Genomic DNA, 27472 nt, shown 5'->3' with positions numbered 1-27472 from the left:
AAAGTATGCAGTATCACACTATGAAGCAAAAATATGCTTCCACTTCCATCAGCAGATAACCAGGCCCTTCTATACCCACTGCAACCTAAAAGAGCATCCCAAAGTAGCACACATGGCAGTAGTCAATCTCTGAACTGAAGGCTGCATGACAGATAGTTTCTAGGATCTACAGTGCTATGCACTTCATTATTCAGATTGTAGTATGTGAAGTGTGTGGAACAAGGAGAAGATTGGCTACTATAATACCTGTTTGAAGGTGCTTAAATGGGGGGGGAGTTCTGTGTCCAAGGGTTTTGTTGAACCAACAGAGTGCCCTGGAAATTGCTGTTATGAGGGTAAACCTTGCAGATTTCTTGCCCAATTTAGTTAGATGCTGGAAAGGAAGGTTTGTATTTTAGTTTTTTTCTTAGATAAGTCTTACTGTGCATTTTCCTCTGTAAGAGAAGATGGTGCTACCCTTCAAAGTCAACAACTCTTAAGATAGTGTGTACATCCTTTCTCTGGAACTTACCCACTCAAACTGGAAACACTGTCACATCAAAAGCATTAACTTTACTTCACTTCTGTCCTATTTGTGTATAGGTACTATATATAATAAACCTAAAAGGTTTCATTTAGAGACCTCTGAAACAGGAGCATTTTAAAAGCAGGTAGGTGTCTCCACCCTGCTTTTCATAAAGCATTTTACCCATTCAAACAGACTTTTAAAAACAGCTTGTTTTGATAGCAGGCTGTTCTCCTGTGGGCCTTCAGCCTTTGCTTCCTGGCAGCACCTTTGGTGCGAAAAGAGAGTGCTCAATTGGGAGACTATCAGTGCCAGCATGCATAGAGTGATAAGTTAACACACCACTGGGAATTTCTGGGGCCTACCAAGATACTTCACTTCTAATGTGCTAACAAGCTCATTTTTCTACCTCTTGCCTCTTCAGTTATTTTTTTTTTCCTCAGAAGAGCTTACAAGTTGAGTGCATCAGGCATAATGAAAAGCTCTGTAGGAGGGAGAAGCAATAACCCAATTTTTCCCTTTTCAGCCAAATAGAAAATTAGTTTCTGGTAATACACAAAGGCCAGTATTTTTTGTGCAAGGGGCACTGCTGTGAATCAAAGGACTCTATTAACTGCAGAAAAATCAGCAGCTGTGAATCTCCCCCAATGGAAAAAAGTGCTTTTCAACAAGTTGTGAGATATGTAGTATTATTTAGACTTCAACCATCAGTTTCATCCTCTACCACTTATATACAGCCTCTTAAAAACTGTGCTATATTACTCTCCTGTGTTCAGGCTCAATCTTGTGTATGTCCCACAACCTAAGAACCTTCACAACAATAGGGTTTTCTATTCTTCCGTGTCCTAATGTTGCTATTTATGATGTTTTCAGAAACATTTTTTGGACTACAACCCTGTTTTAAGGGGACAGATGAGCTTAACCAATGAATCTGATAAAGATCTACAATAGTTAGGATTTGGCTACCTGTTTTAATTCAAAGCACTTTTTTCCCACACTTGCTTCCTTAGTGGTAAAATTATTATCACTGCACAGTCCACTTAATTACTGAAATATAATGGAGAAAAGTGTTGGCTTAGTATATGCTTTCTTTTTTATAATAACACAATTATGAGAGAGTCTTTTTGAGCCTTAATACTTTGCATGTCTGTAAGGACCTTAAAAGGTTATACTATTCCTTACGACACATTATTATTTTCTCACTTCCAATGATAAGTCAGATAGGACTTTTTAACTGGGGAAGAGAGAGATTAGAATAAGAAGGGAACGTATGAATCAAATAAGAGTATTTTGTAAGGTTGGAAACGGAAGGCATTGTCCATTGGGTTGCAAGAGAAGGTAGAGGTAGGAATGATATTTGGTCGTGAATTTATCTATAGTGCCCAAGAAAAGGTTGGAATGTAGAGTATAGAGAATGAGTGGCCTAAATTATTGATAGGGATGAATTGGTATAAGCCAAGGGGGTTGAAATTTTAAAAATCATGGGTCTGCTTCCAAAGTGGCTCACAACACAACGGAAAAAAATGCATATCAACATAACATTATAATAACAATCCAATGTCCATTCAACCACAGTATAACAGTCCAAACAAAGAATTCATTTTGATAATATAACTTTTATAACATTTAAATACATTATAAAATAAGCTATCAAAACACATGAAACAGAGACATGAAAAACATTTTCAGTACAGTAAAATATCAACAAATATTTAGACTCGAGTGGTGGAAAATAGGTAGGGTGTGGGGGAGAGAAGCATGGTAAGATAGGGTCACTACTCATCTTAGAGACTCTCTACCTGTGCAGATAAAAGGGTCAAAGCATCCCAGTGCTGTCTCCCAAAACCAACGTGGGTGTAGATTGCTCATGCAATATTTTCCTCATGCCACCAGGGAACGTCCTTGACACAAAAAAAGGGTAGAATGCAGATGTTAGGCCCTTACCTGTTTGTAAACAGAGAGGAATTATGGTCTGAAGAGAACACACTTGTATTCCTGTAGACCAGTTTCATCATCATCACCCAAAGATGAAAGAAGGTGTCGCTTTGCTGCCACAGCATGCTTTCCATCCACCAGCTATGTTATGTTGGCCCTTTGCCACCAAAAGGATTGGATCCACATTTTCAGGGTCCAGTTCTCTCTCCCTATTGCCATCAAACATTATTTTGGAGTGAAGGGGGGCTGCTCTGTCCTCCACCAAAAAATCCCAAGGGGAGCAGAAACAGTGCTCTGAGGTTCTTGGATAGTTAACATGCGATAGTTAACAGCAGGGAAAGTTCAGTCCCTCTAAAGTACCATGTGGGGAATATTCTTTGTGAGTTTTTCACATGTCCCATTTGTTAAAAAAAAAAAAATCTTGCAAAGCATTTCTCTTCTAAAAGACATACCTTTAAATGACATTAGAAGACATCACTTTATATACAAAATAGAAATACACTAAGAAGTGACATGCAAAGTTTTTCTATTATTAGAAAAAATAATCCAATGAGTACAGCAAGACAATGTCTACAAATTGTATGAGGAAAGTAACTGATTTCTGAGCCCACTAAATCAGCCTATGACACTAAGTCAGCGTGGTATTCTTTTTCTTGATAATTGTATGTTGCTGCCTGCTGTTCTACATTTTGACAACCATTTCCATAGTTGCTTTCATGAACAGCAGAAATATTCTCTCTTTCTCGCTCTCTCTGTGCTAACAGTAAAATCAGGCCCTCTGGAACAAGAAGCTAGGAGAGGGTTCTTCAAAAGCAACAACACTTCAAGATACTGGTCTCTTGTCAATATTATCAACAAGAGAGGATGTAAGGAAAAAGAAGTATAATGCTTTGTTGTTTGATGTCCCGCAGATACTTTCTTAGCTGGTGCAGCGATCCTGTGGCCTTTTTGCAAATATACCTACTTGTATCATTGGCATAATTAGCCAGTTATTTTTCCTAATACACAGATTCAACTAGGTGTTTATCTGAATAGTTGGGTTGTTTTTGTTTTTTGAAAATTATGGGGAAGATTGTTTTTGAGTGAAAGTCAATATGGACTTTTTATTCTGAACCAGTCTTTTTTATACTGTTTTAAAAATCTCTTTGAATGCACTGATTTATTTTCGTTAAACACCCTGTTTAACAAGATAACATGCAACCAGTATAAAAAGCACAGTCACTTAAAATTCGTTTTTAAATACTCTGTTTTCCATAACACTACTGTATAACATAAGACATATATACGTACAAAAGTTTTTAATTATTCAGGTCAGAATTTGAATTGCTTCATTTGACCAGAGGTTCCTACAGTAGGTTTTTCACATTTCATTTCTATGGAAAAACTATCAAAATGCTGTCTTAAAATTGTAGAATAATTTAAAAATGAATGCCATATTTTTAAGGGAAATTGCTTCCAACAAGAACCATGACCACCACTGGAAATGGAGATATACCTTTCCAGTGCTTTTATTGAGCTGCTCTTGTATGGCTGCAGGGAAGGTGAACAGTACCTGCTAAAACCATAACTCATTTCTTCAAAAGCCTGAAGATGTCCTTCTAGTTCCTGCTATGACTGTGATCTCCATTGGACAATGGGTGTGGCTTAACCCTTCCTTCCTGAACCTATATAAGAGTTAATTGCCATTTGGGCAGATTCAGAACGGTGGTGTATAATGGTATTTGGTCATTTAGAATGAACTCTTGGGAAACTTTGGCTTCTTTCAAACTAAAAGAGGATTTTTAACTAATGTATAGGTTCAAGAGGATGGAGAGATCAGTACAGAAAGGTTGAGTGATATTGTCCATTTGAGTTGGAGAGATATGAACTAAGGATGGGGTACTGGGATGCTTTGAACACAATAGTTTAAAATTATTGTTATTTGTATAATTATAGGGGGTCTCTTTTGTATTTGAGATTATCCTTTAGCCTTCAGAAGAGCAGAATAAACCTGTAAATTAGAATTAGAATTTTAAAATATCTACGTACATGAATTACTTGGTTAAAAGGAAATAAAATGGCTGTGTCACTGATCAGAATGTCATACTGGTTGCTTGATTCTAAACTTTAAAATGGTCCTTAACATTTTGATAAAACTAGCTACGAGGAAAGAGCTCGATATCTGCAAACAATTGTTGAGCACCATCTAGATCCTTCAACTTTTGAGGACTATGCAGCTCAGGTTTTCTGTCCAGCACCCTGCCACCATTTGCCCTCAGAAACTGGTAAGAATGAAATAAATACCTATGTTTCTGTGTTACAACACTTAAAATGCACTGTTTCTAGTTCCTCAGAAATATTAATTCTAGCCATAGACTTTTGGAAAATATCATTTAGATTTCCATGCTTAGGAAGCTGCATTTCAGGCCAAACAATTTTATCCTTTGTCTATCAAATCAAAGCCATCTATTACAGCTACTCAGTTGTTGGTCTATAATAAATCATTGTTTTATTTATGAATGCTTTGATTCCTTGTTCTAAAGACTGATCTTTAAGCCTAGTTTATGTGTTTTCATGAAAGATTGATTTTACCCACAGTTTGGGAACCATGAAAGCTTTGCTGTTATCACCGACTTTATAATGTTAAATTATGAATGGTTACACAGTCATTCCCCCGCTATAATTTTTTTAAAAAATCTTTTGTATACCATACTGCATTTTCAGTTACTAATAAAACAATCACTAAGAATCTAGAATGATCACTGAAGTTATCTAGAATAACTCAAGGCCTGCCTGTACAAATAATTTCTTGAATTCCTGATGATTATATCATTGATTTTATTTCCCCTCTTTAGATCATTAAATATCAGTTCTGTTTATCAGAAGGTAAGACAAAGTGTCCCAAAAAAACCCCTCTGTTATTATTACTAAAGCTCTAAGCTTGTAACCATGTTGTATGCAAACTTTCCTGATTGCCCGTATTTTTACTTTAAAAGAAAGATAAATTCACACTGATTAAGAAATTTCCACTACATTTTCTTCCAAGTTTTAGTCTTTACTAACCCCAGGTCTGCATGAAACACTAACTCTGTGGTTCTGGGATTAAGGTAACTAATGGGAGAGACATCTGTTGAGCTAGTAACACTTGATTGTGTCTGACCTTTTGTTTCTCAGCATGAACAAATAGTACTGGATGGCAGTGGTGTGCTTTGTAGCCTGTACTGTCTTTCTTGGTATTAGCGCATACTTTTTAAATTCAATATAACAGAACATGGAAAGGAGAAACCACTAATTTGTTGCTGGTAAATTTGTATATTGTCTTAACATAATAGAAATTAAAATATTACCACTGATATTACTCACCTACTTGCAACAGAGAAAAATCTCACCACAGTTTTCTTCTGAAAACAATAAATGGTAATCCAATGACACCAACTGGAAGAGGATTGATGAACCTTTATCTGGATTTGCACATATAATTTAAAGAAAATAAATTGAAAATGTGTGCGGTCCGAACTGTATCTGTTTAACTCTCTTTCAGTGCTGGTCATTTTTATTTGAAAAGTGAATGGGAAATAGAAATAGAAAAGCACAATAAAATGAATGCCTCAGTGGAAAGCAATAACAGCATTCGAGAATGAAAATAAGATTAAAAGAAAAGTTAAATAATTAAAATCTAAGTCATACAAAAAGATCGTAATGATTGCTTTTAAGATCCTATCTTGTCTTGCTTAATTAATTCCATCAATTGATTTTAAATGGGCAAAATCACACGTCTGTGTTTATAATAGTTGTACAGGCTTTGTATGCTTGGGCTTCTTCTGACCAAGTGATACATAGTACTTCTACCTGAGAACTGATTTTATGGTACTTGCTTCTGTGTGTATAAGGGATAGGAATATATTTTCATCGGCTTTTGCCTTCTTCCATTAGTGAACAGAATACTTCACAATTTGCTCTGGTGCATATTTTCTGAGATGGATTGAAATAGCTTTTCAGTAAGTTCAATTATAAAGTGCTGAGTTAAAGAGAGATGAACGGGCTACCCCCGTCTCTCCCCTCCTCTGAATTCAAGAGGTACTTTTAAAAACTATTTTAAAAAACATTTTAATAGCTGTCCGATCAGTAATCATGATACATATATATATTGGTATCAATATAAATATTAAAACAACATTGTCATCTTCAACTAGAAATTTCTCTAAAGATTTTCTAAATCTTTAATGGTACAGATATTTTTGCTTGTTCCTTTTTTTTATATGGAAGAAATACCTGGAAGCTGCAGTCAGTAGCTAAAAATTGGTATTCATAGAATGCTACTGTATATTGAGTCAAATCGGTGGCCATCATATCCAGTCTTATCTGGCAGCAACTGTTGAGGCCTCAAGTAGTCTCTCCATTCTTGTTACCTAATATCCATTAACCAGAGATGCCAGGAATTGAATATGGGGCCTTCTACATGCAAGGAATTTGTGGATCCAGTTTCATTCTTTTGTGTTGACATGTCAGGGTAATAAGGCTAAAATTTCTTCGGAGGTAGTACATTTTTATATGTATGAGAAATACTCTGTCAGATGATGTATCTCTCTGAACAGGGAAGTTGGAGTGAAGTACTTATAATGTAAGAACATAAACATAAGGAAGTAAGAGCCTGCTGGATCAAGCCAGTGGCCCATCTAGTCTAGCATCCTGTTCACACAGTGGCCAACCAGATGCCTATGGGAAGCCCACAAGCAGGACCTGTGTGCAAAGAGCACTGTCCCTCCTGTGGTTTCCAGCAAATGGTATTCAGAAGCATACTGCTTCCGAATATGGAGACAGGGCATAGCCATCATGGCTAGTAGCCCCTGATAGCCTTTTCCTCCATTAATCTGTGTTATGAGAGAGAGAGAAAAACTTTTCTCTATCCACTTTCTCTATGCCGTGCATAATTTTATACAAGATGTCATCTCTCACTCACATTTTCTCTAAACTAAAAATCCCCAAATGCTGCAACCTTTCCTCATAAGGGAATCTTTCCACTCCCCTAATCATTTTGGTTACCCTTTTCTGAACCTTTTCCCACTCTACAATATCATTTTTGAGGTGAGGCGACAAGAACTGTACACAGTATTCCAAATGCAGCCGCACCATAGATGTATGTAACAGCATTATGATATTGGTCATATTATTTTCAGTACCTTCTCTAAAGATACAAGAGCCAGTGTGGCATAGTGGTTAGAGTGTTGGACTATGACCTGGGAGACCAGGGTTCGAATCTCCACACAGCCATGAAGCTCACTGGGTGATCTTGGGCCAGTCACTGCCTCTCAGCATCAGAGGAAGGCAGTGGTAAACCACCTCTGAATACCGCTTAACATGAAAACCCTATTCATCGGGTCGCCATAAGTCGGAATCAACTTGAAGGCAGTCTGTTTCCATTTTCTCTAAAGATACCCAGCACAGAATTTGCCTTTTTCACAGCTGCCACACACTGGGCAGATCATGTCGACCATGATCCTAATAAACATTAGGTTCATGAATATTAAAGGACTTACTTATTTTTTATTAAATATATGACTTTCTAATCTTGTATATACTTTTTCCCATCTTTCAGTCTTCCTCCCTTTAAGCAATATCCCCAATTTATTACAGTCCATATAAACAAGTTCTATGACAGTCTCCCATAGGAGTGTGCCCAAGCTGTTCTTCCCCCAGAAATTTGACTCATCTTAGAAATATAAATTGGTTTAATGATAAATGTAGAAAGGAAAAAAAACTGTGCAAAACAGCCTGAGATGCCTCTGTAACTATTTAAGCTATACAAGTGAAAGGCAAATTTACAAGAAATTACTGAAGCAAAGGAAGGCTAATATTTAAGAATTGCTCTGGTCAAATATTGTGTTAAATGCAGTGGGGAAAAGCTCTGGTAAATTTGGTGACTCAGAAATTAAAATTGGTTTTAAAACTAATAGTGACAAATTTGTGGTTAAACATTTTGAACAGTTTATTAATCAGGTGCTGGGACAGGTTTTATTATATAAAATTCCCGATTTTTTGGAATATGATTGCTGGCCAGTGCTATTCCCCTTAGAAATTAAATGATTAACAGTGCAGTCCTACTTAAAGGTAAATTTCACTGTGTTCAATAGGCCTTACTCTTAGGTAAGTGTGTATGGGATTGCAGCTTAATTAAATCTGTCTGGCATTTAAAAAATCTCAGAAAAAAACATTATGCCTCCTGAATTATTTTTGGATGAAGTTATGGGTTCCCATTCTGGCAAAATTGTTTGCATACATAAATAATTTGGCAAGATTTCCCTGAAAATGGGAGGCAAATATAATTGTAAGCATCTTTTCACAGGGCAACAGCAATAACCCCAGGAATTGTCACTTCATAATATTTCTAGGTATTTCTTCTGTTTGAAGAAATTTGAAGAAATTGTTGAACAAATTGAAAGATTGGTCTGCGACTAATGAGATAATAGGAGGGGAGCAGTATGGAGGAAAAATCCCCACCTTTGTTAGCAAATACATGCAAAATCCAAGGACAGTGAATTGTAATCAACCATGGTAAAAACTGTGGAATACCAGCATAGACAGAAGGCTCTTTGTTTATACTGACGTATTTACAAATGCTGGAGTAGGAACTGCTGTACAATTCCTGTCACCAGGGAGGATGAGACAAAGTGTATATTGGCACAGTATTTGTTTTGCTTAACTTTTATGTTAACATATGGATAATGATATGAATTCTGAACACCAGTATCCAACCTGTTGTATAAAATGTCCAATTTTGTATGCTGTTGATAAGGTCCTCTTATCTACCACACAAATTGATCTGAGGCATTTTTTCAAGGAGTATATGGAGCTCTTTGTGAAACAGAGCTTTTGAAAGAGAATTATAAAAAAGCCAAAACTGTAGTCTTTGGAGCCTGCCCTCCTCACCACAAACAGATTCTCATAGGGCATTGAACAAGTTAACAGGTTTAAGTATTTGACGGTTTGGTTTTCAAACAATATCAATGGAAGTACCATCTAACTAAAGCCAAGCTAAAAGCTGTTAGTCACTCAATGTAATATGGAATTTTTCATGCACTATAGAAAGACATCTCATAATACCATTTCTTAAGAATTTCCTGTGAAAAGTCTTTCTGCAAATCCTATATTTTGCTTAAGTATAGAGAATGAGGGTGAGAGGATTGTTATGGTGTTTGTGATGTCCTATATTAAACTTTAAGGCTTTGAAAAAATAGATATTTTTTTTAAAAAATCCTTTCAGTCGCATTCCTGTGATCCTCGGGAGGGCATCTCTATAGCCATGGGATTTTGCTGATCTCCCTCTCTGGAGATAGAGCAGGAGGTCTGCCTCTGGAGTGCTCCTCATTGTAGCCACAGACACCTCCACAGCTGTCCTTTCACCATCAGTGCTTCATCCAATGAGAGGGGAAATATTTAAAAAAGGAAAAACCCTGACAGAGATCAAAAAAGGGGGAGAAAGCACTGCCCCCCTACCCTGCCAGCACAGACCCATCAGGGTTATGAATTTGGCAGTTTGTCTGCCCTTGCAACTCCATTTCCTGACCAGTAGGATTGCTGTGCCTGGCTGCTGTCATGTGCCCACGTACCTGGGAGTAAATCCTATTGAACTGAATGGGATTTCTTTTGAGAAGAAAATATATAGAAGAAAGTATAGGATGGTTGACATTTGGAGATTGAAACTCCTGGCTATTTCATTATGCAGTAAGATCTATGAATTCTCCATAGATTCTCACAACGTAAGATTCTTTACTTCTGCTCAAATCTAAAGACACAATATAAAGACACTTTATGAGGGTTCTAATGGCCCTCAGGTTTCCTTCTCCGCTTGGTTTAATAAAAACTGTTTAACTTCTAGAGCAGTGTTTCTCAACCAGTGTGCCTCCAGATGTTGTTGGACCACAACTCCCATCAGCCTCAGCCAGCATAGCCAATGGTCAGGAAAGACGAGAATTGTTGTCCAACAACATCTGGAGGCACACCGGTTGAGAAACTGTTCTAGAGCAGCCTTTCCCAACCAGTGTGCCTCCAGATGTTGTTGGACTACAACTCCCATCTTCCTGACCATTGGCAATGCTAGCTGAGGCTGATGGGAGTTGTGGTCCAACAACATCTGGAGGCACACTGGTTGGGAAAGGCTGTTCTAGATTGTTACTTAGTTGCTTTACTTTAGCTTCTAGCTACCAGCACTGGTCCATTGTGGCTTAAGACTGCAAATCATGTCATCACATTATCTCGAGAGGCAATATAACAATATGCCTGCTTGTCTTGATTCTTCTATATGTGGAAAGTTTGGACCATTACTACTTCTCCTGTGCACTATGTTATGATATAAGAAAAATATTTATTTGAATTGCTGAAGCATATTCAAAATGAAGATGAACGGTTTAAGTGGTTTAGTCAAATATGTCATCTTCAGGTTAGCTAAATTTTCAGTAGTAGCACAATATAGAAGAGATAATTTACATTCTACAGAATTTATCTTATTTGTGAAGTTTTGGTTACCACACACCGCTGTTTTAGCATAATCACATTTGATTTTTGTCTTGTGCTGTTTTTAGCAAAATGTTTTTGTGGCTAATTTTTGTGTATTTTTATATTAATGTTGTTATGTCCTGTTCAAACATTTATTGTTTAAATTTAATCAAAGATAAGCAGTGCCTCAATATAAACAGTTAGGTACTAGTTGTTACATTTGCTGCCTTGAGCATTCATTCATAAGTCTTCTGATAATAGGTGACAGCTAATTCTGTCTATCCATGAGTGGAACTGACTTCCACTTACACAACAGTACTTCCCCTTCTTCTCATCACCCCTGAAGCTCCCCATGTGCTCTGTGACGCCCTTCCCTGGCTCTCCCTGTCAGGTTCCTACCTGCTTGTGGCTACTACCTTTCACTAGGCACCACCAGGGACTCCACCAGTCCAGACTGTCCTTTTTTATGGTTTCTCTCTCTGCTCTAGCACAGATCTCACTAGATCCCCCTGCTAGGCAGCACCACCAGTCACGTCCTATAACCAATGTTCCCAGAGACTTTGTCTGAGCCTCTCTCTTTCTGATTACTTTTGTGACTCCGTGCTTATGATGTTCCCAACCCCCTTGTATCAATGTACATAACTCATATAACTCGGGGTTGCTCTGGATACTTGTAATGTTATTATTCTCCTCTTCACCGCTGCCACCATTTGTTACTGTTGCCCTTCAGCCTTGGTAATTACCTTACCCTTCCTTCTGGTCTGTGAAACCCCAGCCAAGGATCAGGCCTTCGGTAAACCAAAATAGTATTTATTAAATAACAAAAATAACAAGATTACTTTTCTAATGGTACTTAAGCATATGGTTTCATCTATTCCTGTGATACTTGACTTATCATTAACTAGAACTTCAATTCCCTCTTTCTCCACACTCTCCTAACATCCACCACCTAACACCCACACACCTCCAATCACATTCGCCACCTCCAAACACCTCACAGATTCAACTGTCATTCTTCCATTTATACTCTCAGCCATTCAAACGCTCAGCCAATCATCCAGCATTCTACTGCTCATCTACTCCCCCCTCCTCTTTCATTCCACTTACCATGTATCTTCTATACAAACAGCACTTACCATATTTACATTAATACAGGAACATCACATGCTCCCCCAAATCTGTTCCGCATGGTTGGGAGATGTGAGGGGCTGTGGCAGGAGGTGGGGAAGTCCCATGATTTCTGCTTGCGCTACATTTGATACCACTCATAATCTGCATGTTTCTTCAAACATGTCACAAATGAGAGGCAACTCAATATTGCATGGTGATAAGAAAACAACTGTCATTCTGGGTCAGACCAGTGGTCCATATAGTTCAGTTTTCTCTCATCTGGCAGTGGTCATTCAGATGTCACAGGAAGTTCAAAAATAGGGCATATGCCACCGGACTGTTATCAGAGATGTACAGAACTTGGATAATGTGTTTCTGGCTATCATGGTTCAAGTCCACTGATAGACACATTCTATTTATCTCATCCTCTTTAAAAGGTATTTATGTAATATCCTCCAGCAATGTTTAATTTATGCAGCCTGAGGCAATTCTTTTTTAAACCTGCTCAAGTTCAGAGTTGCTTCTTACATTTTGTTTGTTTGTGTGTCGGGCAGGAGGTGTATTTTCTGCCACAAGAAAAAAGATAGCTATGGCTGAATTAATGGCATGCATTTGCAGCCTGACACGTGAACCCCAATGAGAATTTGCACGCTAATCAAATACAAAAGGTAATCAAATATGAAAGTTAATCACCATGTTGGAAAAAGTAACATATAAAGCTATTCTCAGGGTTGCTAATTTTCTGTAGCATTCACTAAGCAATTCCCCCTCCCCCAGCTCACTTCGCAGTACTTGTTATAAACATTATCATGTTGTCCACTTGCTGTAGTTATCATTCTTTCCCTTATCTAAATAACTGCATGTATAAAGCCAAATGCATTCATAGCCAGAGTAGAGTGGTTGCCTCCCTGTGGCTGGATCTGCAGCCACTCCCATAATATTTGAATGACAAACTCACAGTACCATCTAAATCAACTGGTGCAACCATGTAATCCTTGCTACTCTATGTTGTTTTATTATTCAGATGTTACTAGAGCTCCAGGCATGGTTGAGCTGCAACCACACCACTGGAGTGATCTATGAATTGTATTTATCTCTTACATAAAGGAACCCATCTTCCTATTCATTTTAGTGTCTTGTATTTTCTAGCTCTACTGTGTATTACTTATAATACTTTAAATATGGATATACTGTAGCCTCAACTTCTTTCTGTTTTATTCCCATTCCTTTCCTCGTTAGTGGTGAGGAGTATTCATGGATTTTGTGAGCTACTTGAAAGATGGGTGGGATGCAAATTTAATTCTTCTCCCCCACATTTAAAGCTTGAAAGCTAGGAAGTGATTTAAAAAATACTTTTAAATTATCAATATATATGAGTTGTTTTTAAAACATACATTTACATACAGTTGGAGTTTTGCTTATAGAACACAGGATGCTCTCAGGTCTTAACCCTTCCTTCCCCCTGCACCTCATTAATATCTGTTCCAGAGGGTTAAGGATCTGTCTGGAATAGAGAGAGACATGGTGTGGGGGACTTCAGGGGGAAATGGCAAATATTGCCTCCTCCTACTTCAGTTTACAAAAGCCTTTGCTGCAGGAATGGGGAACCAGTGGAGTGGCCCTCCTAGATGATGTTGGACTACAATGCCCATCATCCCTGGCCATTGGCCAAGCTGGCTGGGGCTGATGGTAATTGGGCGTCCAATGACAACTGGAGGGCCATAGGATCTACATCCCTGCTGTCCTGGATTCATGCTATTTCTGCACTTCAGCAAAAAAATAACACCTTTGGATCCAATCCATATTTCTATTTTGATTTATATATGGAGAAGCAGTCGTGTATTATATACAGGATTGAAGTTAATGTATAAATATTTTATAACACTCCACCTTCTTAAAAGTGCAAAATTTCTAGGTTGGTCTAGATAGCAATTACTAATAAGCTAAGCGATTTTATTTTATTATGCCCACTTCTGTAACACACCAAACTCAGACTGCCTAAATCTAGATCAACCATGAAGTCAGCTATTTATTATCTTCCTAATGAATATAATTATTACAGTTTTAGGCTCCTGCATTTTATCAGTGGAATATTTGTTACATATTTATGGTTTGTTATTAACATTAGTATCACCTGATTTTGTATTAAAGTGAACATTTACTGCATTAAAATACTCAATAAACCCAAATGTATTACATATGAAACAAACAAAAAATTGTAAAAGAAAATGCAATCCAGTATTAACTCATACATTGTTGTCACACAAAACTCTCAAATGTATTGCTCAGATATAGTAAGGCTGCAACCCTATGCACACGTATATGGAAGTAAATCCCATTGAACACTATAGGACTTGCTTCCAAGTATAAATACATAAGATTTTGCCGCATATACACATCTAACTTACATGGCTCCTATTTTCACTAAAGGTAAATGCATTATCTTTAATTTCCAGTTATTTGCCAATGTAAAGAAAATACTGTGTGTAAAGAAACCATACTAAGTATTTCTTTAACATTTATATTTCTTTTGCAAGTTGGTGAATTTTAATATTGGGTGTTCTCAGTGGAATATGATTTAGAGCAACACTCCATAGAATTTTAGAAGGAGCTTCATTTATTTTTCATGGGAAAACTGCTAGTTAGAAGACAACTGTTGTCATATAATATTTTCTCTTAGATAATTTTGGTAGAAATTTTGATTCAGAAACATGATAAAATGTTTGTGTCTTAATCGTTATATTATTTGTAGCAATGAGGCTACTGGATCAGAACTATTTTTATAGACCCTTTTTCTTTTTCTTTTTTTTTGTTTCTTTTTTGTTTGTTTGTTTTTGGTAACCTGTAGTTGGTGAGTATTCTTCCTGATTGTTGAGCTGTTGGTTCATTTTTGCATACTAATGCATCCATCTTTTAACCTTTAGCATGCACGTTAGCAACATAACCAATTCTAACTTCCTCCTTTCTGTACTCATCTGTAAATGCCCTCCAACCTCTGCTGTTCGTGTCTCACGTCTCACACCTGTTATCTTTTTATCTTTCTTCCCTTTTCCTCACTTCTGTCCACCTCTCCTTCATCACTTCTTCATTCTCAACAAAGAAAGAAATGGTGTGATATTTCTTCTCCTTCCCAAGCCGCCACTAGAAAACATTGGCCACTTCAAGGTAAAGGGCAAAGGCTTGAAACGGAAGGTCTTTCACGCTAGCTGTGAATGGTATGCTATGCAGAGCATCACGATTACTTTTTGTGCTCTACCCCATCATTTGAAATGCTCTGATTCCTTGTAAAACTAGAACAAGATAGAATTTCTCGACATTGGGAGGGGGGATTTAAAAGAAACACTTTCCCTGTGGGGGAGGGGGATGTTTTGTATAGTTTTTTTTTCCCACAAGGCACAATAAATTTTCTGCTCTCATGATTAGTAGATTGTTTGCAGCTGCTATACCTGGATTGTAAAGAGACGCATCCACATTTGGAGAGGTTTTGTCAGATTCAGAAAGCTTTTGGCCAAGGCAGACACAATAGCATTTGAGTTATTAGATCAGGCTTATGGCAGTGCTTTAAAAGCAGCGTTAGACTTCTGACCTGGCCATGATGGTTTGCAGTAACCTCTTTAGGAAATCTAACAGAATGAAAGCAAGAAATGTGTCCTGAGATTTATCTGTCTTCAGCAGGAACTCGGACATTAACGTTGTTGTTCTAACTTTAGAATTAGTTAAAATGTTTTTTAAAGTAGTTTTTTGTATCAAAGCATTTCCCATAAACTAATACTGAAATATTCAGGTAATTTTTAAAGTGGGTTTCTTATCCAGAAATAAAATGAATTTGTTTCAGAAGGATTTTTTCATAAGCTTCTCCTCTGCATTCATAACATTATAGGATCCAAACAGGTCACACATGGAGTGCCATGAACACACCAGGGATTTTTCAGAGGGGCCCTTTCCATTGCAGCCCCTCATGACTCTGAAAATATGACTCCTGAAGGTTAGGAGAGCAGGATTTGTTGCAGTATGTGGGAGGTGACTGCAAGGGAATATTGACTTATTTCCTTGTGAGTACAATGTTCCACATGAGCATGTGGGACTCCTTGAATCCCAGCCTCTGTGTAAAATTTATTAAACTGTTCATGAGCAAAAAGATTTGCTACTGATGATGATGTTATGGTTATGTCCCTGGAGGAAAATATTTCATTTCAAATATTGTAATAAAGTACTTACTTCTTTACGTAAGGAAAATTACGAGGGAATACTGTTGAAACTATTGTAAGCTTTGGCCCACTGATCCCAGTAAGACTTCTGTACTGTGCTGCCATTGGCTGTGAATGTCATGTACTGTATGTGCATAAAGTCTCCAGAAAAACACTTAGCTTTGCGTTGAATCCAACTGACATCCTTGCACTCATAAAAGCACTTTTGTTCCAGCGGACATCTCCATTAATAGAAGAAGATGAGTTTGCTTTTTGTCTTTTTGCTGGTTCCCCCTCCCTACTGCATCCCTCAGCACCCCCTGAAAATCAGCTCCAGAGAGGTGGGAGACCTGGAAGGTTGTGGAGTGGAGGTTGGTGAGTGGATACAGGGGGAATCAGCAAAAATTCTCTCCCCCACTTCCGCTACTGCCTCCTCTAGGATGCACACCTTAACGTGGTGAGGGGTTTGAGAGTGTCAAAGAAGCTGAGAGCTATGCCATCAAGTGTGTAGACTAAGAGGTTAGACTCCTAGCAGACCCACTCAAGGCAGAATGGTCAGAGCTGAGACACCAGACTAAGATGCATCCAGACTCTGAGAAAGGCAATGGTAAACCACTTCTGAATACCTCTTACCATGAAAACTTGGTTTATGATAGATGCTATTGGAGGTCACTGATTCATAGGGTCACCATAAGTCAAAATCAGCTTGAAGGCACATAACAACAACTTCCATTAGTGGAGGCAACCACTGGATCAAAACCCCTTCTATGAGAGTAAGGGCACCAACTGTATGTCCAAAGATGGGCTTAGTACCAAAATAAGGGTGGGATTTTTGTCTGCATTTACAATAAGGAACTAGTGGAGTGTAACTAGCTCCTGACAGTCTGAACTTATGAGTTGGAGTTGATAGTGTATATTTGTTTAAACAATAAGTATCTGATCATAAATCTCTGCTACAAACATCTGGTACCCTCTCATTTCTTAAAAAAACAAATATAAAAAATGAGTGATGTCTTTACAAGTATGTGAGAGTTTCATCTTCTACAGCCTCCTTTTATCAGGCAGAATGAAGAATTGTCTTTCCTTTCTGGCAGCTGAAGGCTGAACACTGAACAAGCTTAGGGGGGAAACCCTGGCTATTTTGCATCTCTCATAGAAGCCTGGCCATTGCAATAAATCTGTCAACCTAACTCCTATGCTGCAGTTCCTGCCACTTATAATTTGGCCCTGTCTATGGGAAGGATTTGTCCTAGATTCATCTTGTTCCTTTTACAAAGATAATGAATCATGTAGTGCATCAAACTAGCATGATCTATTCACACTTCTGCCCTGTTGAATCCTGTAGCAATTTATATGTTTGAGAGTGTAGAGTAGAAAATGGGTGCCAACCTCAGTCCCTTGTAATATCTTCCTAGCTTCTTGCTTTGTTATGAACTTCCTTCAGAACTAGGCTCCCCATCAGCCTTGGACACACAATCTGTTTGACAACACAGGATGGAATGGGTTTGTTAATGATCCTAGCAGCTGAGCTAGTACTGTTCTTTTACAAACAAGATAGGGGCAGGTATTTGCTGGGGGCTTATTCTTTCCTATACTGCTGTAGCACATTGATCTAATGGGTAGGGGTCTTCTTGTTTCCTGTAGGCTCCTACCCACAGACTCAGGCGTCCGAAGCTCCAACAGCAGCGCAGATGGACTGGCCCGATCTAGCCTTCCCTATTTCTCCCCGGACTAGCAAGAGCCGCATGTCTATGAAACTACGGCGCTCTTCTGGCTCAGCCAACAAGACCTAAGAAGGGGGGAAGCCTGCAGCCCCTTTTCCTCAGATATTTGCCTCCCCTCTGAATATTTGTCCTACATTTGTTCCCTCTTAAGTTTATTTTAGAGAATTGTATTGGAATTTTATTTCAAACTGAAAATATTTTAGCTTTTGTTAGAATATTTTTAACTAATTTCCTGCTTCCATAGTAGTCAGTGCAGAGAGTCCTTTCTGCACCTGTTTTACCTTTCCTTGTGAGATAGCGTAACAGTTAAGTGGCCACACTGTTTTTATCTCTGGGGTCAATTACTAACCGCCACCACCACCCCGGAACTTGGAGACTGCAGGCATGTTTCACTCTTATTTTTTTGTGCAACCCTTTAAATAATAAAAAATGTACCATTTGCAAATGAATGTATTTCTCTTAAAGATGCATCTCTGAAGTCCTCTACAAAGGTCACTAGAATACACCGAATTATGTACAGAGTACGTATGTGATAATAATTAAACCCTTTCAAGTAAACAGAGACCCATCACCATCTCTGTTACTATCATTCACTGCTGGATAGACACCACAGCAAGATCCCAATGCTGAAATGCTAACAGCTTTCTTCTCTCTTGCTAGTATTTGCTTTCCAGATAGGAGTTATGGCCCCAATCAGCCTTTCCCTTCCAAAAACTGCCTCTTGATCTAACTGTAAGATATACATACTTTCAAGCACTTTGCCATGTCAATCATTTGCTGTAAGCTATGTACCATTACTGGGGAGAAAAAGGGACTGTGCCCTTGTAGCGGCAGGTGTAAACACAAACACATTCCACTCCAGATTTCCACTACCCCAGACGTATTTTCATACTGAAAAAATACAAGTACACTGTTTGCCATATTCTGCTCTAACAAAATGTAGCATGGCACTGGTACTAACTGCATGTGTAAATATTTGTCCCTCACCTGGACAACTATAGAAATATATATTGATGTATTTGTTCGCCGTGTAGTATATACAAATTTGTAATGGTTGAAAAAAAGACATGCTATTTAATAATACAATAAAATTATTCTTACCACCTTCTGTGTATGCTCTGTTGTCCACTACAAAGATTGGAAAGATTTGCTTAAATCAGTCACAATGTTGCTAGCTTCATGAGGAAAGTGAAGAGCAGGCATGGAATGGGTGATCATTTGGTTGTAGGATTGCAAAGCTTTTACGGCAAGCTTCTTAACTAAGAGTTTGGTTCACAGTCCCTTTACAGTGCAATCCCATACATAAGTAAGCCCTGTGTTCAGTGATACTTACAGGTAATTGTGTATAGGATTGCCACCTTAGTCCAGCTTAGCAGTTCCAAGATATGGCTTACCTAAAACCTTACTTCCTGGCTCAGTAAATTGTGTTTAAGCAAGTTGATAGAGCTGCACAATGTAACTTCGAATTGGTATTGCTGAAAACTTCCCTTAACACATGCAACAAACTTGTAATAGAAGCCTCTCTCTTTTGGGTTCCCACATAGAACTGAAGTGCAAATAGCTACATTAAAATAGCAGCTTGCAGTGGAAGCAATTAACAATTGCTTTACAGTAAAATCTTAAAGAAGGGGTCTTAGTTTTACTTTGTTTTCATTAAGCTGAAATCTTTCCTTAGTTCCTACAAGTTAAGTATGTAGAAATTATTGGCCATGCAGCATGCTGTATTTCTCAAGTGTCAAGATAACATTAGCAAAATTATTATGGCAGATAAATAAAACTGAAAAGGAAGTTGCCTTTCACTACCTCACCTTCCAAGTGCCCAGCACCTTCGTACAACTAAAATCCACCTAATGTACAAAATTAGTAAAAATTACCTCAAATCTACAAACAGGTCTGCAAAAGTGGGCTTCTGGAAAACAAATCAGTGAAGAAGTTGGAGAGGAAATTGACAACCTGACTTTCCAAAGAGGTGGCTAGAATGCAAAGCTGGGATCCAAAATGGTGTGCCACTGTTAGTCCTGTGTTTTGAACAGCTGATCCCTATGCAATACTGCAAGCTACTTTTGAAGTTCTTTGCTTTCAAAAGAAGTTGGATGGTGGTTCAAAAAATTAAGACTGCAGCTTTCTTTGGCTCACTGAACTAGTTTCACAAATCTATGAATTCTGGCCAAACATTTAGGATTCGAAAGTAGCTTTCCTCTCTTTTATGTGTGCCCTCTTTTTTGCTTTTCATATTTTTGTAAACATAAACAGTAAACACATTGAACAGTAACACAAGTTGCTCAGACAACAGGCAGGATGGACTACCCAAAAATCACCAATCCAGAATTTAATAGCCAGTAATGAGCAAGAGCAGACAGGGGGCACTGTGCACATTATGTACATATATATATATATATATGTTCTATGTATATAACGGGACTTTCTAGGAATATCAGGCCATATATAGTAATACAGGAGACAATGAATAAAGCACTTCACAGCAAATTAAACGTTTTAAAACCTCAAAGGAGATTCTGCTGAGCAGGCAGGTTTAACTAATTAAATATAAGGGCTAACTAGTTCTTTCCATGGAGAATTTAATTTTTTCTTTAAGCACAATGTCAGAACATACTTAGATTCTAGGGACAGGAGTAACCAGAATGAAGACGTTCAGGGCTCCACTCTCCCCAAGGCAGTTTATTCACAGGCAGGCACACAGCTGGCTCTAGGTTTGGCTACAGAATTTTGAGTACACAGAAAAATGTATCTGCCCCCTTCCCCCCCTTAAAGCAACGCCACATTTTTCAGTCCTAAGGCGGAAGGGGTGTTTTTTGCTCTCAAATACAGTGTTGGCTTGCTTTCCCATTTACTTTGTTAAAACGACAAGTTTTCAGTACGTTGGAAACTGTTTGGATATAGAGAATATACAGTGCACTCTAACCCCTTCATAAGGCAGCAAGGCTAATTTGAGTTCATACGTTAAAAACGTTTGGCATGACATACTTCAAAATGTCTAGTGGTGTCTTTGGGCCATGCGCGATGATTTTCTATAGGAATTACAGTTCGGATCTCCACCAGCTGGTATTGAGGAAGAAGGCTTAGGGGGCGAAAGAACCCTATCACGCTAAGCGGTTCCAGTTAAAGGGAGAATCGGTCAGTCTGGGCATTTGGCGAGTCAAGCAAATCTCCATTCCCGCTCTGGGCGATTTCATAGTCCAAGCCCAGCACGAAGCGGCTCAAGCCCTAGCAGCCTGGCCTGACGGGCATCTGCAGTAGGAGAACCTGCCTGTTCTCCGAGGGATGGCACTTGTTGATGTGCCGGGTTAGGCCGGGCGAGCTGAAGAAAGTGGAGGGGCAATGCTTACAGGAGAAGATTTGCTGTTCGCCGTGGGCAACGCTGCCCTCGGGCTGCCCCAGGGGCAGGAGCAGTTCCTCCCGCACGGCGTGCCACAGCCGGTGCTTGTCCCTGATGTCGGCCGAGGGGAAGTGCGCCCCGCACAAGTGGCAGGGGAAGGTGATCTGCTGCGGAGGCGGGTGGGAAGGTGGGGGGCTGCCGCCGTAGCTGACGCCGCCGGGGGCCTGGTGGGTGCCCAGGTGCTTGCGCAGGTACGCCTGGCGCCGAAAGGTCTTGTGGCAATAGGGGCAGAGGAAGAGCTCGCCAGAGGGAGCGCCCAGGCCAGAGCCCTCGACGGTGCCGGCTTCCCCGGCCGGGCAGAGCTGGGCGGCTCGAGCAGGCGGTGGGTCGCGGCAGCAGGAGCTGTCCGCTGCGCCGTGGTGCTGATCGCGGCCGGCCTCCCCGCGGCTGTTCTCTTTGTCCTGGGCGGGGCCGGCGGAGGCGGGCGGGCGCGGCTTGTGCCAGCGGCGGTGAGAGGCCAGGTTGGCCGGGCAGCTGAAGATCTTGTGGCACTCCGGGCAGCGGTACTCGACGCGCACGATCCGCGAGCAGCGGTGCTGGGCCAGCGCCAGGGGGTCAGCGTAGGGCTCCTTGCACAGCTGGCAGACGAACTCCCCCAGCAGTGTCGGGCGGGCCCCACGAGGCCGCTCGGCGCCCCCTTCGACCGCCGCCTTGATCCGCAACCCCAGGACCGGCGATGTGGTCACTTCGTCGGCGAAGCTCAGCTTACGCGCGGCCTTCGGCTTCTTGGCGGGCGGCGCCTTGGCTCTGGGTGGCCGCTTGAGCGCCGCAGCGGGGCAAAGCGGTGCCGCAGGCAGGGGGAGAGGCACAGGCAAGGGCAAGGGCAGGGGCGTGCGAGGAAGCAGAGGAAGCTTCTCCGCCGCCGCCAAGCCAGGCCCCAGCGGGAAGGACTCCGCCGAGGCGGGAGAGCGGGCGCAGCGCTGCGACTCTCCCGCTGCCGGGGCTGCGGTGTTCGAGCTTCCCGCGCCCCAGACGGCCGCCAGAAGGAAGTTTGGCTGAGGCAGCTGCTGATCATGATGGTGATGATGCGAAGGCTCCGGCACAGGCACTGGGACGCGGGGCGCTTCCTCCAGGCGGGGCGCAGGAGGGGGCCCTCCTGGAGGGCGCACCCGGTAAGAGCTCCCCGGTCTCCTGCTCCGCTTCACCAGGAACCCCCGCGGCATCTTCCGGGACGCCGGACGACAGCGCGCCACTTGCACCGGCGGCTCCACTTGCCCGACGGGCGTTTATACCTCAGGCGTCTCTGAGGAGCCCGCGCGTCATCCTTCCTTCGGCCCAGGGCTGCCAATGAGGAGTTGGGAAGGCGAGGGGAAGGGAGGGGGAGAGCGGACTGGAAAAGGCGGGAGAATCTAAGCCTCTTTCCCAGCCGGCGCGAGCGGAGGGGTGGGGGCCCAGACGCCGCTCATCTCAGACCCAAGCACGTTTCCCGCCCAGCACCACTCGCAGGTGCTTCCTGGCGCCCTTCCCTTGCCTACCCTCCCCAGCCAAGCAGAGCCTCCTTCTTGGGAACTGGCCTCTCGGCTTCTGTAGCTCACCAGCCGCTGTCCAAGTCAGGCGCTGCAAACCCTCAGGAGAGTCTGGTCCAGGAACCAAACCCCAGTTGAGGGGGTCCCAGGAGCCTCAACTGGGAAGGGCTGACTGGAGGACTGGGGAAAAGAGCCCCCCTTGAGTTCAGCCTTTTGCCTTCTCCAACGGATGGGGCTTTAGGTAGAGTTTGGTCCCCTCCATAGTGTAGTGGCAAATTCAGACGTGCAGGCTTCCTTCATGGTAGTCATGCCACACCCCTCACTAAGATCATACAATAACATGAGCTTTCAGTCTCTTCCTTTGTCTGGAGGTCTGTTGAGGAATGAATGCTGGATGTTTTTTTAGATTCAGCAAGAATACAAGGATAGTTATTGAGAAGAGTCTTCCGGAAGCTAACGTGTTCCCCTTTCATGTTGACCGGTCCTTAGGATGCCTGAGACATAGGCACCCTGCTGGGACCCTGCTCCCCAAAAAGGAAGGGGTCTAAGGCCCCCACCCCTGGACAACTACACTCCTGGTCCCTTCGAAAGCAAACAATCGAATGCCCACCTTTCCCTTTCCTGGGTGGGGGCGTGGGTGCAGGCCAATAGATGACACCTAATGGTAAGCAAAATTAACAATTATTGTATTGTTCAAAAAAAAGTGCCTGAAAGCGTCTTGCCAATTTCCCCGCCCCATCCCACAGTCATCATTTGAGAATCCACTTTCTCCAGCCCTGTCTCTTAAAACGCCACTGAGGAAAAGGCAACAGGGAAGTCGCGTTCTCAGCGTGAAAACAGCCAGGATTCTGCGGGGACGTGCTTTCCACCTGAACTCTGTTCAGATGCGACAACTTGATCGCGCTCTTTTGATTGGAGTCGCCACCAGCCAGGGAGCTGTCCAGCAGCACTCCTAGGTTGCTTCGTTGGGAGATGGATCCAGCCTGGGGAGGAACGAGGAAGGGTCAAGACTGACGACAGTTTTCTTGGCATCTTCTTTCCAGCCGAATTTCCATACAGCAGCAATACTGCCTGCGGCAGCCTTGCTTACTGCTAGAGGAACAGGAGGATTCAGAGGGGGTGGGGAGATTACTGTTTCCAGCATTGGCTTGAGTTTAGCAAAACTTGCTTAGTCTCATAATCTGTTTTCAGTGCCAGGACTCAGCCCTGACAAATGTAAATCAATCCAGTTCTGGACACCACACTTTAAGAAGGATGCAGACAAACTGGAATGGGTTCAGAGGAGGGCAACAAGGGACTAGAAACAAAGCCCTATAAGGAGAGACTGACAGAACTGGGCATGTTTAGCCTGGAGAAGAGAAGACTGAAGGGAGATATGATAGCACTCTTCAAGTACTTGAAAGGTTGCCACCCACAGAAGGCCAGGATCTCTTCTCAAGCATCCCACAGTGCAGGACACAGAATAATAGGCTCAAGTTGCAGGAAGCCAGATTTCTTTTGAAGATCAGAAAAAAACTTCTAACTGTTGTGGTGCAACAGTGGAACCAATTATCTAGGGAGATGGTGAGCTCTCCAACACTGGAGACATTCAAGAGGCTGCTGGACAGCCACCTGTTGGCTATGCTTTAATTTGGATTCCTGCATTGAGTCGGGAGATGAACTCGATGGCCTTATAGGCCTCTTCCAACTCTATGATTCTAAGAAGGCAGGGCCTCTGGGCATGAGCAGACCACCAGCACTGCCAACCATATGGTATTCTAGAATAGCAAATTGCTATCCAAGGAACTTCCTCTGCAGGTTGTCATTTTAAAAATTAAGTTTGCTCTTTGCTGGGTCACCACTTTCTTCCACATCCATTGAACATCCACACTTTCTTCCACATCCACTGAGTGGGAGAAAGGCCTCAACTTTACCCTTGAAGGTCCTCATGAGTACATGTGCAACTGCAACAACAGAATTCATCCCAGTTCATCAGTGACAGGATAATCAACTTACTTTGCTTTATAAGCCAGGAAAGTTCCATCCACATGAAAAGGGAACAGTTACAGATTGAGATGTGCATCAGTACTAATGAGCAGGGGTGAGGGGCATAAAGGAATAGCTGATTAACCTAAGATGAATCCTTCTGGATCAGATCAAAAGCCTATCGAGTCCTGCATTCTATTTCCACAGTGGCCAACCAGATGCATATAAGGAAATCCCAAACAGGGCATGAACACAATAGTAATAGCACAATATGTGACAGTGGGGTTTTTCAATAAAGGCAATAAATAATACTTAACATTTGTATAGCACTATCAAATATTCAAAACATTTCACAGGCATTTTCTTGTTGTAATTGTTGCAACAACCCTGTAAGGTAAATCAATATTGTTATCCCCCATACTGCAGATGGAGAAATGAGGCTAACAGAGAGTGGTTTGGCTAAGGCCACCTGATGAGTTCATGAGAGAGACAAGATTGGTACCAGGGAATTCTTATTTGCAACTCGATCGCCAGTACTCTACACTGCCTCTTTTTGTACATCAGATACAAAGAAGCCACAGGACCAGTCACAGGAGAATTATGGGGATAAAAGCAGCAACATTGATCTAGCCCATAGATCACTCATGTGGGAACACTGATGCTCCAGAAAAGACCTTACTATTGTGAAGGAGGGAGTCCAGTCCTAAACAGGCTATCATACTTGAAAGTAACATCTTTTGACCAGGAATCAATGGTGAGCTGTACTTTGTTGTTCTGCTGTGCAGCTTATTCTTCCCCATCCTTAATGAAGCCCCATTTGTTGGTTGGTTTTGCACATAGTGTTGTGTGGTTAATAAATGAGGAAAGCTAGGCACTTTGGAGCACTAACACTCTGCAACCAGCAAGCAGCACTTGTTCTTATTCTTCTTACCCCATTAGACCCTGTTAGAAGTAAAAATGCCAACCTGGTGGGAAAGATTTGGGCGATAGGCCACACACATGTAGTTGTGTTTTTCACATGTGTGACCCTGCAGTGAGTGAGAATGCATCAAACTGAATAACCACCTCTCATGTGGCTGAGTGCACATGTGAAGGAACAGAGCTCTTGGTAATTCCCCACAGAGTTGTGGCAGGGCTGGTAAGAGCTTGAGAGGAGCCGGCTTGTAGTTCAGAGCCGCTGGGATCAGAGTCATGATTCCCGTGAGAGAAATCTGCTAATTCCTGGAGCACCAGAGGGAGTGAGACTATCAGGGAGGAAAATGAGGGATTTACACCACACAGCTTTATTTAAAACAGAGCTCCAGTTAAGAGAGAGAGATTGTGGAGCACAGAGAGTTTTCATGGAGACTATTCTATGCAAGTGATATATAACCATTTCTGAATTGGAATTTGCTTGTATCCAGGGGTTCACAGTATACAGCAGGGCAGACGAAGACTATTTGTCACTGAAATAACAACAAAATGCTTCTCCATAAATATTCAAGGAAGGAGCTAACACCACTTGGCAAGCATTTATATTAAGTGCATTTGCTGGAAATCTATAGGGTGGCATGTTTTTTCCCCCTGTCATAAATCTATAATGTCTCCATCAATAAGCCAACTCAATCACCAACTCTTGAGAAGTATGGAATACTTTTCTCTTTGAAATGCATCAGATGCCTTGAAAGTATTTCACACTTGTTGCAGTTGAACCTGTTTGTTATTTTGAAGGCATTTTTAGGAGCTCCAGGGATAAGTCGTCTTTGGGAGAGGTGACCCAGAAGTATTAGCAGAAGACTCCAGCAGAGTCAAGGGACTTACAGTATATCAATGTTCTTTTCACAGTGTCATGTGCATTTTAATTAGGGACCTATGAGATGCTGTATCTTCAAAAGAACCTACTTCTTCCTCAGTGTAGCTCTTGCTTTGGACTCTCTTGGGATTATACCTTGAAGTGATAATCAGTCTCTTACCTATCCTTGTGCTCCTGTAAGGAAACAACCACTCTCTGACACACAATCGGACTTGGCGCGAGCAGGAATCCCTCAGGACACCTATAACTCTAGCAACTAATAGGAACATCTGGGTCACAGACAGCTGCCAGACAAAAGCTATAAAAACAAAGCATTCCTACATCTCCACAAGTATGAACGTAAGAAGTGGAGCATTAGACATGAACTTGAACTTCCTGCTAATATTTTGGGATGTGTCATTGTGCCAGGATTAGACAATCAAGGACTGCCAACTTCACCCACCAGAGAAAAGGAATGTATCAAAGCCACCCAAAGAGATCCTGCTAGTCTATGTGAGGAATCTGCTAAGTCAGACAATTGTCTATCCAGCCTAGTATTAACTGTTCTGATTGGCAGCAGCTCTGCGGAGTCTCAGGCACAGGTTTTTCACATAATTGGCTACCTGGGATCCTTGTAATTGAAGATGCCAACGTTTGCACCAGGGACCTTCTGGATGTCAAGCACACGCTCTACCACTAACTGGTCCCCTCCGCTTAGATCCAGCATCTTTTTTAAAAAGATAGGGGGAAATGCCATATTACAAAATGGCTGGCAGCCTTATGAATGGTGGCCTTATTTCTTGCTAGTCAAAAACTGTTCTGTGTTTCAGTTTCCTTGAAAAGGATACAGTAACTTGCATCTGACTGTAGAACACAACATATCCTAGAGCTGATAGGCAACTACGATGTTTGGCAGTAACATAACCAAGAGTGGGTAGAA

The 27472-nt window shown here is 41.3% G+C and overlaps 2 protein-coding genes across 11 annotated transcripts in view; one reads left to right on the top strand and one right to left on the bottom strand.

Annotated features, from left to right (window-relative positions):
* The window catches only part of RALGAPA1 (Ral GTPase activating protein catalytic subunit alpha 1), a 305037-nt gene extending 286007 nt beyond the window's left edge, over positions 1-19030 (top strand). For 5 of the 10 annotated variants that reach the window (XM_061611662.1, XM_061611661.1, XM_061611663.1 and 2 more), the window contains 2 exons: positions 4580-4704; positions 17854-19030. In XM_061611662.1, coding sequence (XP_061467646.1) covers positions 4580-4704; positions 17854-18002 — 274 coding nt within the window. In that variant the 3' untranslated portion in view covers positions 18003-19030. Of the gene's footprint in view, positions 1-4579; positions 4705-5274; positions 5306-12576; positions 12691-15122; positions 15188-17853 lie in introns of those variants that run through there. The other 5 variants (XR_009760719.1, XR_009760718.1, XR_009760717.1 and 2 more) reach the window with 4 other exon arrangements.
* A 2128-nt stretch (positions 19031-21158) lies between these two features.
* INSM2 (INSM transcriptional repressor 2) lies at positions 21159-22493 on the bottom strand. Its single transcript, XM_061612807.1, has 3 exons — positions 21701-22493; positions 21357-21613; positions 21159-21293 (listed from the first exon to the last, which is right to left on the bottom strand). The coding sequence occupies exons 1-3, from the start codon at positions 22491-22493 to the stop codon at positions 21159-21161; spliced, it is 1185 nt and encodes a 394-aa protein (XP_061468791.1).
* Positions 22494-27472: the final 4979 nt, after the last annotated feature.

The sequence above is a fragment of the Rhineura floridana genome, chromosome 2, assembly GCF_030035675.1.
Source record: "Rhineura floridana isolate rRhiFlo1 chromosome 2, rRhiFlo1.hap2, whole genome shotgun sequence".
Taxonomy (NCBI): domain Eukaryota; kingdom Metazoa; phylum Chordata; class Lepidosauria; order Squamata; family Rhineuridae; genus Rhineura; species Rhineura floridana.
The sequence above is the reverse complement of the archived record's forward strand: the minus strand, read 5'-3'. Positions and strand labels throughout refer to the sequence as shown.

What these genes read in the sequence shown, in the direction of transcription:
- INSM2 (XM_061612807.1), bottom strand. Translation starts at nt 22,493, where the DNA reads ATGCCGCGGGGGTTCCTGGTGAAGCGGAGCAGGAGACCGGGGAGCTCT. An exon ending in CAGCCGCGGGGAGGCCGGCC is followed by an intron (nt 21,614 to 21,700) that starts GCGATCAGCACC and finishes CGGCCGGGGAAG; the next exon opens with CCGGCACCGTCGAGGGCTCT. An exon ending in AGCACCGGCTGTGGCACGCC is followed by an intron (nt 21,294 to 21,356) that starts GTGCGGGAGGAA and finishes CACGGCGAACAG; the next exon opens with CAAATCTTCTCCTGTAAGCA.